This window comes from Nicotiana tomentosiformis, chromosome 3 (assembly GCF_000390325.3).
Source record: "Nicotiana tomentosiformis chromosome 3, ASM39032v3, whole genome shotgun sequence".
NCBI classification, from domain to species: Eukaryota; Viridiplantae; Streptophyta; class Magnoliopsida; order Solanales; family Solanaceae; genus Nicotiana; species Nicotiana tomentosiformis.
Window position 1 is genome coordinate 95,830,472 of NC_090814.1, and position 14,569 is coordinate 95,845,040.

At 34.1% G+C, this 14,569-nt stretch overlaps 1 protein-coding gene across 1 annotated transcript; it reads right to left on the bottom strand.

Annotated features, from left to right (window-relative positions):
* Window positions 1-10,291: 10,291 nt before the first annotated feature.
* On the bottom strand, window positions 10,292-11,051 carry LOC104104430 (protein RESPONSE TO LOW SULFUR 3-like). Its single transcript, XM_009612516.4, has one exon. It carries the CDS (start codon window positions 10,923-10,925, stop codon window positions 10,557-10,559), a length of 369 nt encoding a protein of 122 aa, XP_009610811.1. The 5' UTR covers window positions 10,926-11,051; the 3' UTR covers window positions 10,292-10,556.
* Between the last annotated feature and the right edge of the window lie 3,518 nt (window positions 11,052-14,569).

Sequence of the window (14,569 nt, forward strand, 5' to 3'; positions counted from 1 at the left end):
TTCTACAATGACATACTCTTATGGCTTTACAAGTCTCAAATTAGTTTAAGACAAATAATTCATAAATTTCGTAGCTTGCTTTAGGCACGATTAATAAATTATCGTGGCCATGGGTACGGTTCCAGTGGCATGGTCACGATACGTAAATCTCAATTCGAGTGTGCGTTTCACGCGACTTGACCATAACTTTAAATAATAATAATAATAAACATGTTGTAAATTGCGGGTGCGTTTCATGTATCGCGTTTTGCAATGTGTACCAAACGATAAGTGTACGACATCGTAACTTGTTCAAGAAATAACTTCATAAATACTAAAAATCGATTTAAATACATAATTAAAAAGCGATCAAAGGTAAAATGCACAATAGGTTTAAAACAGGTAATAAATCAGATAATTAAAAAGTAAAAATAATAATTAAAAAAATCAGATAATTAGGCCAAGTATTAATTGTTAAGCGACCGTGCTAAAACTACGAAACTCGGGAGTGCCTCACACCTTCTCCCGGTTTAACAGAATTTTTTACCCGGTCTTCTGTGCTCGCGGACCATAAATAGAATCAATTTCCTTGATTTCGGATTTTAAAATAAATCGGTGACTTGGGACACCATAAATTATAACAAGTGGCGACTTTGAATAAATAAATTATCTCATTTCGAATAATATCACTTAAATTAAAAACACTCCCTATCCCATATCCTCTCGGGAAAAAGGAGGTATGACAGCTCTAGCGACTCTGCTAGGGAAACAAACCCAGAATCTCTGGTTCAGGGTTCAGAATTCGAGCTTAGAATAACTGTTATGCTTGGCTTTCTTGTGATTCTCTGATATTACATGTTTGGGCCTAATGTGCTAAATGTCATTTTTTACCGCTTTGATATTGATTGAACTGTATATAAACTGTTACGAAACCCTCTTCTCTCTCTCAGTCTTCTGAGTTTTCTGGAAAACGTGCACTTCGCGTGGCTTCTTTTCTGTTAGAGTCATATCCTAATTTTAGAATGAGGTACGGACAAGTTGCAAAGTCGGTGAAACTTCTGTATTCCCGGTACGCTGCCCCTCCCCCCTCCCCTCCCCGGCTCGAGTTGTCCGCTCAGGTAAGCCAGGTCTAGAACAATACACCCAGGATTTAAACTTAGAATGACATAACCTCAAGCCGGATCCCTAGTAGGTACGCTTGTTTGCATCACGTGCATTTGATTTTGGGGACTCAACACAGGGGTTGGGTCCGTCTAGGACAAGGGACTCATGCATTGTTACGTGCTACTTGTATATTTATTTTTTTCAGCTTGCATGTTGACCGTCTTTTATAATAGGGAAAGAAAATCAAGAAAAACCAAGAGTGAGACAAGAGAGAGAAATTTACCCGATTTCTGAAAATTCAGGTATTTGAAAATCCCAAATCTCTGCCAACATTTTGAAAAAACAAAATCATTTCAAAATACGCCAAATATTTTTTTTCAAAAAAGGTCATGCTTTTCTGATTGAACTACGCGGGTCTGATTCTCACCGGATGTGAGATAAGTAGGCAAACCTCATCGGTTCCGGCCTAATTTTCAAAAATTCAAAAATATTTTCCTTTATTTCCTTCTTTATAAGTTTTTCTTTGACACATAAAATCCAAAATTTTTCCTTCTTTTGTAGAAGTTTTTCTTTTGGAAATTATAAAAAAAAAAATCAAAATCCAAAAATATTTTTCTTTAATTCATTCTTTAGAAATTTTTCCTTAGAAAAACCCAAATAAAAAAAATTTAAAACCCAAAATAAAAAAATATTTCTTTATAGAAGTCTTTTATTTGAAAAAAGAAACAAATCAATTCAAAATCCAAAAATATCTTCTACCCTTTTTTAGAAGTCTTTCTCCCAAAATATTAAAAAAAATAAATCCAAAATAATATTTTCTTTCTATTCAAAAATTCTAAAAAAATAAACAAAGAAATCAAAATCAAAAAAAAAATTCTTTCTTCTTTATAAGTCTTTCGAAAATTTTAAAAAAAAAGAAAAAGAAAAAAATCAAAATACAAAAAAAAAGAGTTAGTTTGTTTACTTTATTCCTGATCTTTCTCGAACTATGCAAGATTTGATTCATGCGGTGTCATGATACGTAGGCAATCCCCATCAGATTCGATCATTGACATCAAATAAACTGAGTGAAAAAAAAGAGAAGAAAGAAAAAGAAAGAAAAGAGTGACAAAAATAACAAAAGAAAAGAGCGGGAAAAAAAACAAAGCGCGAAAAAAAAAACTAAAAAAAAAAGACAAGAAAAAAAGCAAGAGTGAAAAATCCAAAAAGAGAACTCTATGTCCAGATTGACAAAGAAAATCGCGGAATATTTTTGTGAATATGCTGTCATATAGCGCGAGCAAACCGCCAGGGGAAAGCCTCCAATGGACAAAATAAAAATGGTTACGGTCTTCCTACAGGCCCAAGAGGCGAACTACTTCCAGAACATGATGTCTGCTATGGGTAATCCATTTGCCGAGGCTATCAAAATTGTGGAGATGGTCGAAAATGGTTTAAAAACGGGCCAAATCTTGAGTCATGTTGCCTTTAAGGCCACATCACAAGCCGTTCAGAGTGTTTCAGTAGGTTTGATGAACAAAAATTAGAGAGATGAGGAATTTGATCCGGCACTGAAGGCCCTTACAGCCCTTGCCGAGACAGAGGAAAAGCCAAAAATAGTCGCCAAGCCTGAAAGTTCCCCATCATACGGGAGTCTCAGTAGCCAGTCTTGCTATCCTTTCTGCCTTCGGATTATCTTAGGGTGTGATCTGGATGTTTTACTCTATTGTCTTACTTTCCGGTGTAAACCTTTCTATCTTTAAAATTCAAAAAAAATCAATCGAAATAAAAAAAATCAAATGAAATTAATATTTCATTGTCTAGGAATGTCTCTTTTCTTAATTTTGCCATTTTTTTTTCCAGTTCTGTTAAATGCAGATTTCAATAACATGACATGCTTGCGGACTTCATGCCCCGATCTTAAAACGCTGTCAGACTTCGAAATAATGAATCAAGAATCAAAATGCAATGAAGATAGGTTTAAGGAAATAAAACAAAGAATCAGAACAACTAAAGGAAAATTGGCTTCAGGTTGAAAAGGTCCATACATTACACAAGAGTAATGCCAAAAGAGAGCATTGTTCTCCCTGAAATAACTATCAACACAGGTGCAGTCTAAAGGTACTATGTTGGATCCTCTATATCGCATTAATGTTTTCCGGTTGGGATGAAGAAGGTTTTCTTTCTCACTATCCAAATATTTAACCCTTTGCAAACCCTTTTAATCCGGCTCCCATTCTTTAATTACCCTCATTGGAACCCGGAAGTCATTAAAAAAATGAATGAAAAAAAAATGAAAAGAGAAGAAAAAAGAAATATAAAAAAAGGAAGAAAAGACAAAGAAAATGAAATGAAAAATGAAAAAAAAAGAGAAAAAAAAGGAAAGGAAAAAAAAGAGAAGAAACCAAAAAAGAAAAGAAAACCAAAACAAAAAAGAATCAAAACCAAAGTTCTCGTCCTTGAACTACGTTTGACTTGATTCCGAAAGGATACGTAGGCAGCCTCTCTCTGGGGTTCAGTCACACCAAAATAAAAATCCACATTCCCCAAAAGTTGAAAATGGGGCAGAATTTATAACGGTTTGGCAATGGTTTTGTCTCAAAAGGTTCCAAAATTATAATTCAATCCAAATACTTTTTACCCAAATCCTTTTCAAGTCCTTCCGATCAATCGACAAAGAGATTCAAAATGGGAGGATACAGTTACCCGGATCTAATACAACAAAATGAGAGAAATAAAATGAGAGAGTCTTATCGGTGAAAACCCTCACGGGCACCGTAAGGCGATGGTAAGCAGAGAAATACGAAAATGAGAGAGTCTTGTTAGTGAAAACTCGCAAACAGCACTATAAGGAGATGGTGAGAAGATAAATAAGAGAGGCCAACTAGTGAAAACCCGCAAAAGGCGCCACTGATCGAAAACAGGATCCTCACAGTTACTGGCATCGACACAGTCCTGGGCAAAGTTTCTCACTCTCAAGGCAAGAGTTATAATGAATTTCTGAGAGTTGGACGGTTTACACAGATCAGGCATCTAGTCTAAGAGGCATGTTATGTTCATTGAAGTCCGTATACACTCCAGATAAGTCCTTCTTTCTTTTCCCCGAAAGGGATACCTCTCGTCTAAATTCATTTGTCCATTCCATTGTTTGCTTTTCTTTGAATCCTTTCGGCCTAACTCTGTTTTGAAACTAAGACAAAGAAAGGATGGCAAGACTGATTTACAGGGTTCTCACTTGATACAAGCCAATATGCAAAAAAGGCACCCAGCCTCAACAGGGGCATCAAGTCGACTCCGACTGGCCATGGTGGCCGATGCTTCAAAATCAAAAACTGTTGAAAGAGCAAATTCAAAGTCAAATGCTCACAAAGGCAAAATAAAGTTGGAAAGGTTAAGTCCCACGTGGTTGATCGTCATGGCAAAGTCTGGAAAAGTCAGAGGATCTCCAAGGAAACAAGTGCAATCCAAAAGCAACCTTGCAAGAAGCAGGTACAACCAAAAAGAAATTGCGCAAAGGCTAGAAACAGTTTTGCAGCAACCACTCCAAAAGGGAAGTCTCCTCCAAAAACTTATTTCCCGCATTTACTCATTCTTTGAAATAAAATAAAAATGATGAAAAGAAAGAAAAAAAAAGAAGAAAAGTTCAAAATCATGCTAGTATAGGGTCTCCAATCCCTAGCTGCGTTTTTCTAACATAGAGTCTCCACTCCCTAGTTGATTTTATTTTATATATAGGGTCTCCACTCCCTAGTCTTTTTTCCAACGTAGGGTCTCCACTCCCTAGTTGATGATTTTCCAATATAGGGTCTCCACTCCCTAGTTGAAGTTATTTTAGACATAGGGTCTCCACTCCCTAGTCTCTTTTCCAACATAGGGTCTCTACTCCCTAGTTGATGATTTTTCAACATAGGGTCTCCACTCCCTAGTTGATGATATTTTAGACATAGGGCCTCCACTCCCTAGTCTACTTTTGCAACATAGGATCTCCACTCCCTTGTTGATGACTATTTTAGACATAGGGTCTCTACTCCCTAGTCTCTTTTCCAACATAGGGTCTCCGCTCCCTAGTCTCTTTTCCAACATAAGGTCTCCACTCCCTAGTTGATGATTTTCCAACATAGGGTCTCCACTCCCTAGTTGAAGTTATTTTAGACATAGAGTCTCCACTCCCTAGTCTCTTTTCCAACATAGGGTCTTCACTCCCTAGTTGATGATATTTTAGACATAGGGTCTTCACTCCCTAGTCTCTTTTCCAACATAGGGTCTCCACTCCCTAGTTGATGATTTTCCAACATAGGGTCTCCACTCCCTAGTTGATGATATTTTAGACATAGGGCCTCCACTCCCTAGTCTGCTTTTGCAACATAGGGTCTCCACTCCCTAGTTGATCATTATTTTAGACATAGGGTCTCCACTCCCTAGTCTCTTTTCCAACATAGGGTCTCCACTCCCTAGTTGATATTTTTAGACATAGGGTCTCCACTCCCTAGTTGCTTTTCCAACATAGGATCTCCACTCCTTAGTTGATATTTTTAGACATCGGGTCTCCACTCCCTAGTCGCTTTTCCAACATAGGGTCTCCACTCCCTAGTTGATGATTTTTAGACATAGGGTCTCCACTCCCTAGTTGATGATTTTTAGACATAGGGTCTCCACTCCCTAGTCGTTTTTTCAACATAGGGTCTCCACTCCCTAGTTAATGATTTTTAAACATAGGGTCTCCACTCCCTAGTAACTTTTTCAACATAGGGTCTCCACTCCCTAGTTGATGATTTTTGGACATAGGGTCTCCACTCCCTAGTCTCTTTTCATACATAGGGTCTCCACTCCCTAGTTGATGTTATTTTAGACATAGGGTATCTACTCCCAAGTCTCTTTTCCAACATAAGGTCTCCACTCCCTAGTTGATGTTATTTTAGACATAGGGTCTCCACTCCCTGGTCTCTTTTCTAACATAGGGTCTCCACTCCCTAGTTGATGTTATTTTAGATATAGGGTATCCACTCCTTAGTCTCCTTTCTAACATAGGGTCTCCACTCCCTAGTTGATGTTATTTTAGCCATACGGTCTCCACTCCCTAGTCGCCTTTACAACATAGGGTCTCCGCTCCCTAGTTGATGTTTTAGATATAGGGTCTCCACTCCCTAGTTGATTATTTTAGACATAGGGTCTCCACTCCCTAGTTGATGTTTTAGACATAGGGTCTCCACTCCCTAGTCGCTTTTCCAACATAGGGTCTCCACTCCCTAGTAGATATTTTTAGACATAGGGTCTCCACTCCCTAGTTTGATTTTCCAACATAGGGTCTCTAATCCCTAGTTGATGATTATTTTAGGCATAGGGTCTCCGCTCCCTAGTCGCTTTTCCAACATAAGGTCTCTACTCCCTAGTTGATTTGTTTAGATATATGGTCTCCACTCCCTAGTCGCTTTTTTCAATATAGGGTCACCACTCCCTAGTTGATGTTTTTAGACATAGGGTCTCCACTCCCTAGTATATTTTCCAACATAGGGTCTCTACTCCCTAGTTGAAGTTATTTTGGACATAGGGTCTCCACTCCCAAGTCTCTTTCCCAACATAGGGTCTCCATTCCTTAGTTGATTTTATTTTATACATAGGGTCTCTACTCCCTTGTCTCTTTTCCAACATAGGGTCTCCACTCCCTAGTTGATGATTTTTGGACATATGGTCTCCACTCCCTAGTCTCTTTTCCAATATAGGGTCTTTACTCCCTAGTTGATTTTATTTTAGACATAGGGTCTCCATTCCCTAGTCACCCTTTCTAACATAGGGTCTCCACTCCCTAGTTAATTTTATTTTAGACATAGGGTCTCCACTCCCTAGTCACTTTTCCAATATTGGGTCTCCACTCCCTAGTTGATTTTATTTTAGACATAGGGTCTCCACTCCCTAGTCTCCTTTCCAACATAGGGTCTTCACTCCCTAGTTGATTTTATTTTTAGACATAGCGTCTCCGCTCCCTAGTCTCTTTTCCAACATAGGGTCTTCTCTCCTTAGTTAATTTTATTATAGACATAGGGTTTCCACTCCCTAGTCTCATTTCCAACATAGGGTCTCCACTCCCTAGTTGATTTTATTTTAGACATAGGGTCTCCACTCCCTAGTCTCTTTTCCAACATAGGGTCTCCACTCCCTAGTTGATGTTTTTAGACACAGGGTCTCCATTCCCTAGTTTGCTTTTCCAACATAGGGTCTCCACTCCCTAGTTGATGATTATTTTAGACATAGGGTCTCCACTCCCTAGTTGATGATTATTTTAGACATAGGGTCTCCACTCCCTAGTCGCTTTTCCAACATAGGGTCTCCACTGCCTAGTTGATATTTTTAGACATAGGGTCTCCACTCCCTAGTCTGATTTTCTAACATAGGGTCTCCACTCCCTAGTTGATTTGATCTTAAATGCAGGGTACACCACTCCCCGATATCTTTGCCAATATGGGGTATCCCATTCCCTGGCCATATTTTCCCAACTTAAGGTACACCAATCCTTAGTTGAAACATCCTTTTGACAATAAAAGAACACCATCCAAAAAAAAAAATGACTTTTTTAGGGTACACCACTTCCGACCTTTTATTGCTTTCAATAAAGAAGTAGTTTAGAATTTTATTACAATAACTCACGAAATTTCCCTAGTGCAAACTGGGGCAGAAATATTTCGTTTGTTCGTTTGTTTTGGTGTCTGAGTAGGTTTTACCTCGAGGCACATGGTTCGAGATGAATAAAAGAAGAAGTCTCAATTCATAATAAAAGAAAAGAAAAAATAAGTGAATCCAAAATGCAAAAGCAATTGAAAAGATATGGAATACTCAAGACATGACTGAAGCCACGAGCATTGGAGTCCCGTTTTGATTAGAAGAAGCTGTAGAAAAATGAACTAGAACCTACAGCTAGCGAGCATCAAGGTTTAGATCAGAGTCTACATGAAGAACCAGTCAAGACTCAAGATCAAGTTTCTGAAGACTCATATATAGGAATCTTGTAACTCATAAGTGATAGGCTTGTTTAGTTTCTTTTTTATTTCGATATAATAGCAGGACCGTGGACTGGAGCCTCGACGGAACCTCACTCGACTCCTCAACTCATCATTACACCATTCTCCTTGAACTACACGTGACCTGATTCCCCTATAACCCGAGATATGTAGGCTGTCCAAAACCAGGACTCGGTTGCACCCTATCTTTTATTTCTTTTCCTTTTGAATAATGGTTTGGTCAAAAATTAGTCACATGGCTCACCTAGTCTTTGCCTAAAAACTCTTCATGTTTCCAAGCAAAAAGGGGCAGCTGTGAGCACCTAATTCTTTACTATATTTGAATTTTTATCACCTTCTACTATGTAAATATTTCCAGAAATTTAATATATATATTTTTAGCTTTGTTACATTTTTTATATAGGGTAAAAATTAATAATAATTTAAAAGGTCAATTATTAATATTAGTATTATTTTTATTATTTTTCTTTATTTTTAAATAAAATAAATTTAAAAAAACCCGAAAATAAATAAATAATAATAATAATTATTATTTTTTAAATTGCGGATGGGAATTAAAAAACTAGTAAAAGTAGAAATATAAAATTAAAAAGTAAAAGTAGGTGAAAATTATTTAATAAAAAAGTAAAAGAAAGTAAAAAATTAAAAAAATAAAAGTAAAAGAATGTGGAAATTTTAAAAAAATAAAAAGTAAAATAAAGTTGGAATTAAAAAATAAAAGTAAGGGTAGCTGATTTTTTTTTAAAAAAAGAAGTAAAATAAGTGGAAAAAAAAAAGTAAAATAAGTGGAAAATAAGAAAAGAAAAGTATAAAAGTGGGAATTTAAATATAATAAAAGTAAAAAAAAGTAAGAAATTAAAAAATAAAAGTAAAGGAAAGAGGGGAATTATTTTTTAAAAAAATAAGAAAAATGGAAAGTGGAAATTCTTTTTAATTAAAAATAAATAAATAAATAAATAAAAAATCTGAAAATTCCGAATTTGTTTTTTATAAATAGAAGAAAAATGTGAGGAAAAAAAGGGAGAGAGAAAGAAAAAAGAGGGAGGAGGGAATGGAGAGAAATTTATTTTCTTCTTTTAGGATAAGAGAATTTCTACTTGTGTCATTCTTTCTTCGTCTTTCATTCGAAAAAAACAGCAGCTTCACAACCCAAAAACAACCTTTAAACCTTCATAGAACAACCTTTTTAATACCATAAACTACCATCCAAACCCAGTCGAAACAGTGAGGTTTTTAGTTAAGGTCGTCGGCGAGTTTCGATGCTCTGTTTGAGATCTTGCGTGCGGTCTGAATGAGTTTAAAATTCAAAGTTGTAAAACCGTAAAGTTTCAGATTCAACTTTTGAGGCCCACTTCTTATCTTGTTTTGATTAATGATATGAGATGCTTATTTTTCTTTTGGTGTTCATTTATATCTTGAATGAATGAAATTATTCTCTGTTAAACATGCCAATTTTTGAGCTTCCTCTTTGTATATTTATTTTAGTTCATTAGCATGTTCTCTTAAAAAAAGGGTTCATCTATGAATGGTTTAATGAAATTTGCTAATTGATAAGTGAGTTGTGATTGTTTATAAAATAAAAAAAATAATTTCTTATTGAAATGGAAGCTCAAGCAATTTTATATCTCTATTTGGTGGGATAAGGTGGGATATCCTGAATTAAGTCTGAGATTAAATTTATACCTTATTTGGTTGGCAGTATAAATTTATCCCAGGATAAATTTATACTTCCAACCAAATAAGGTATAATTTATCCTACATCTTATCCCACGTTATACCTCATACCAAACACCACATACCAAATGACCCCTTAATATTAAAGAAGTAATAGTTCATTTTAATACTACTTACTCCGATCTACTTTAGTTGATTTTTTGATCTTTTTGTGACTCATAATATTTGATTGTTTCATGCATCGAGAGATAATTAATTTTTTTTTCCAAAGTTACCCTTAAAATATCTATTATATTTTTAATGAATAAATTCAAAAAGTTTAAAGGTTAATATAGTCAATTTTATTATTAATTAATGTTTAAAAATAAATTCTTTAATATGTATAAAAACCGGAAAAAAACAAAATATCACGTAGACCGGAAGAGGTAATTCAATAATTAAAAAACTTTTAATAATGGTAACTTAGTAAATGATGCCTTATAATACTTATTATTTTTTTTAATGAATGTAAAAAGAGCTAAAACGACCTTTAAAATGGGACGTATGGAATAATTTTCATAATCAAATTCAGATAAATTTCGCTAACTAATAACCTGACCATGCACCGGAGAAAGCTTAAAGAAGATACATTACAAACAAAAATTCCCCCATCACACCTCGGAGACGAAAACAAGGGGGGAAAAACAAGTCAATATACACCTTCATTAATCCGAGTAACTAATCTTTCATCTTTTCATTTGAAACCAACGCATAATTTTACAGGCGTACGTGCTCTACCTAGTTTGAAAATGGAGATGAAGCGTCAAATTAAACTCCATTTCCCCTACAATCACTGGGAACGGTAATGGAAGCTGATTCGAGAAGTTTCTGGGCCAAAGAGAGTTGATCCATCAAATGGATGACACGTGTCCTGTAGGTCCGAGCCTGATCAACAGCCTCGGCCTCAAGTTCACCGAGTTGAGAGCAAAGGCGCTCTTCAGCCTCCTCCGCCACCCTCAGCCTTTCCCATGTTTTCTGCAATTCCTGCTTCATTTTCTCTTCCCTCTCAATGCTCTTTTTTAATTCTTTCTCCAACTCCTCATTTCTTCTCCTGAGTATCTCACTCTCCGGCACGGCGGAGATGTCACGGCGATGGGGCTTTGTTTGGTTAGAAGGCACAGCAATTGTCGAAAACATTTTAACTGAATTAGTTGAGAAAATAGTGGAAGCAAAAATAGCTATTATTATTATTACTATTGAGCTTAAAAGAAAGAAAGAAAAGGTAGGAGATTGATTTGTGGTTTATGCTGATATGAAAACAGTTTAGTTGGAAGTGCTTTTATAGATCCAAGATTAACATGTCCAGGTTCAATGTATCTAACTTCTAGTATTGTTTACGTTGATATTTTTGTAGTGCTACAATTATTGATTCAGCTAAATTTCTTTTTTCAATTTTCTTTTTTGTAATTCAGGGGCTTATTGCGTAATTAGAGAGCAGAGAGTATTTGTCTTCTTTTTATTAGCACCAGTGCACGTTAGCTATCTTCCAGGCCCTAGCGTCACATGAGTATTTTTTTCGGAAAAATAAAATTGTATAACCCTTTTAAAATAATAGTCAATATATAAATATATATATATATATATATATATATTATATATTATATATGTTATATATAAAAGTTATATAAATTATATATATTTTTTGACTATCAAATATAAATAATTTCTCGCGCGGGTTAAAAACGAATAAAGTCTTAATTTTTTCACCTGTTGTGTTTGCTTTGGACTCTGACTAATTCAGAAAGGATGAATTAATTTTCAGAATTCTAATCCGAAAGCTTAAAATGATGAATGAGTACTTATTAAATGTAAGTTTTTCAATATTATTAGATGTAAGTTTTTCAATATACTGCGTCATTGGATACGAAATTAGCAGCAAAAATAGTGCAGGGGACCAACCTGACCTTGAATTTGTGGACTATATTAATGTGTGAGTTTTGATTTGTGATGTTGAGAAGCGGCTGCGCTGTATATGAATTATGAACGGTGACGGCACAGCTTTTTCTTGGGAGTATTATTATTCAACTATCCTTCCACTTGGGGAAGACGCAAAAACTGTCCTTGCATTATTTCCTCTTTTCACTATTTTCTTTTATTTTTAATACTTCAAGAGGAAGAGCCAAATAATGACAACTAAAATAGCAATTTCTAGGAGCTTTGATTTCCTTTTCGAATCCTCCCTTTCTGTTCTTTGTTGGATTTTTTTAATATTTATTTATTTTTTATTATATTATTTGTCGTCAGCGTATTATTTTATTTGACGCTAGATGGGGAAAATTTAGACGATGTTAAAACATATTTAGGATTTTCAAAATCAGATTGAACGAGATCAAATTTGAACTTTATGACCAACTTTGCGAGTTTGATTTTTGAAAATAAAGTTGGATTAAGTTTTATCACAAGATAGTTATCTTTTAGGTTATTCTACCCCTCCTTTTTATCATTTTTTTTGTTCTTATTTTTTGGTTTTGTTGTATAATTTGACGCCATGTAACAGCAAAAATAAAAGTTAGGCATGAGTACATATTTCCATAATAATTTGAGAAACTGAGATCTCTCGGTGTCTCAACACTTCTTGGTTCCAATGGTTTGGTTCGATCGGTTATTTTATAAAATTCATATTTTTTTCGATTACTCTACTTCATATAACTAATATTAGACTTTCGAAATCATCTCGTTTCTCTTCGGTATCAGTATGGTTTATTTTTAATTTTTTAAAATGTCATATAAGAGTTGCTAGTAAAAGTAATTAAGAACGCAATAATATACGTACTTGAATGAGATTTTGGCAAAACTCTCTAGATATTTTAATGTTTAAATGGTGATAAATCGAAGGAACATGAAAGATGGCGAAAATGGAGATCCGTCCCACTATTCTACTGGAACGTAAAAGAAATTGAGCATAGACAAGAGAAATATTAATCACATAAATGGTAATATTTTAATCAAGCTGAAACTTAAAAATACTATTTATTAGAAGATTAAGTATCTAACAAGAAAATCTAAAATTTTACGAAAGGGATGATATTCAATACCTTGTGACTTTCCACTCAAGATTGCTGGAATACCTTGTGTCTACTACTCAAGATCGAAAAACTAATTTAGTTTCAATATGAGTAGCATAATAGGTTGGGAGTTGAGACTTAGGATTTTAATTGCTTGTTGGCTTATAACTGTTCCATAATCATAGGGCCTAAGGAAAAAGTTTAGTGCTTGTTATTTTTAAACTTATTAAATAATATATATTTTTTATATATAAATTTATGAGGTAAGGTTCAATATTTTTTCGAATATTATGTAAAACATATCCTAATTATTCGTATAGTTATAAATTTATATAAAAATCTATGATAAAACTTATTAATCGGTTCGGTTCGATTCTACCGGTTTAATCGATTTTTAAAGATTCGGTAGTTCTAACCACTTAGGCTTTCATTGGCAACTGTCATGTCATGTGTTTATTGGTATGAATACCTCTAACTATCATGCCATTAATATGACGACCTCAAATTTCCATTTTTGGGTACTAATGTTTGTAATTCAGAATAATTACATACCTTGTTTGACACAACATTATACACTTTACTGATCATATTTTTTTTCGCAACACCTTAGTTACCAATAATACATTAATTTAGTATAGTTATAATGTTATATATATATGGCAGTTAATTTAGTACAAAATAGTGGCAAAGGAACTTCAAGAGCTATAGCTTCTCCGATGGATGAATCTCCGTTGTAAAAAGTAACTTTGCGTTAAATAGATGGAGTGAAGGAGGGAGCATTTGACATCTTCCACAATTGCTGTGAAGGGCCAAGAATTGCTCATTCGTTATCCTCTCTATTTTTTGTTGGTATCAATGAGAACAGCTCATAATAACTAAAGAGCATTAGTTATTGTCATTCACATCTTTTCAACATCAAATTATCAAAAAGTTGGTAGCATGCAATAGGCAGTGCGCGTCATTATAGTTTTGAGAGCAATTATTCACGCTCTGAAAGTTGGTTACTATCTTGCTGCTTCTTTGAAGAATATGTCAAATATCTTCTGATTTATTTCTTATATAGCTTTTTACCATGTCAAAAGTATTTTTTTTCCTTTTAAAAAAATGCTTCTTTTTTTTTTTCTCTCAATTTGAGTTGTTTGGCCAAATTTTTTTTAAAAAAAAATGCTTTTGGATAGAAGCAGAAACAGTTTTGAAAAAGTAGAAAAAAAGTAGCTTTTCTCCAGAAGTAGAAGCAACAGCAGTTTTGACTTTTCTTCCTACCAAAAATTTTCTTTGCAAAATATTATATATACCAAAATAACCTTACTTAGTTTAAACTATTAAGTAATATAAAATGACTTTTGGGATGAACTTTCATATTTATTGGATGATTTTTGATATATTTAAATTATCTTGAAAGAATAAAGTACTTTTTAATTTTATTTTTATATTTTACTTAAATAAAATAAAAAGTTAATTATTATCTTTAATAATAAAAATTATAATTATTTATCTACTTATATAATATTAACTATTAAGCAAATCTTTTCATGTTCTTATTTGTAATTTGACACATAAAAGTACTTTTTGAAAAGTTTGGCCAAACACAAATTATTGTTCAAAAGTGCTTTTTAAATTGATTAGCCAAACACAAACTTATTTTCTCGAAAAGTACTTTTTTGAAAAGCACTTTTGAAAAAAATACTTCTCAAAATAAGCTGATTTTTTCAGTTTGGCCAAACAGGCTATATGTCAAATAGCTTTGCAGCTTGGTGAAAAGTTTTATCACTTCTT

Coding starts and splice junctions, on each gene's coding strand:
- LOC104104430 (XM_009612516.4), bottom strand. CDS start 10,925: ATGTTTTCGACAATTGCTGTGCCTTCTAACCAAACAAAGCCCCATCGC.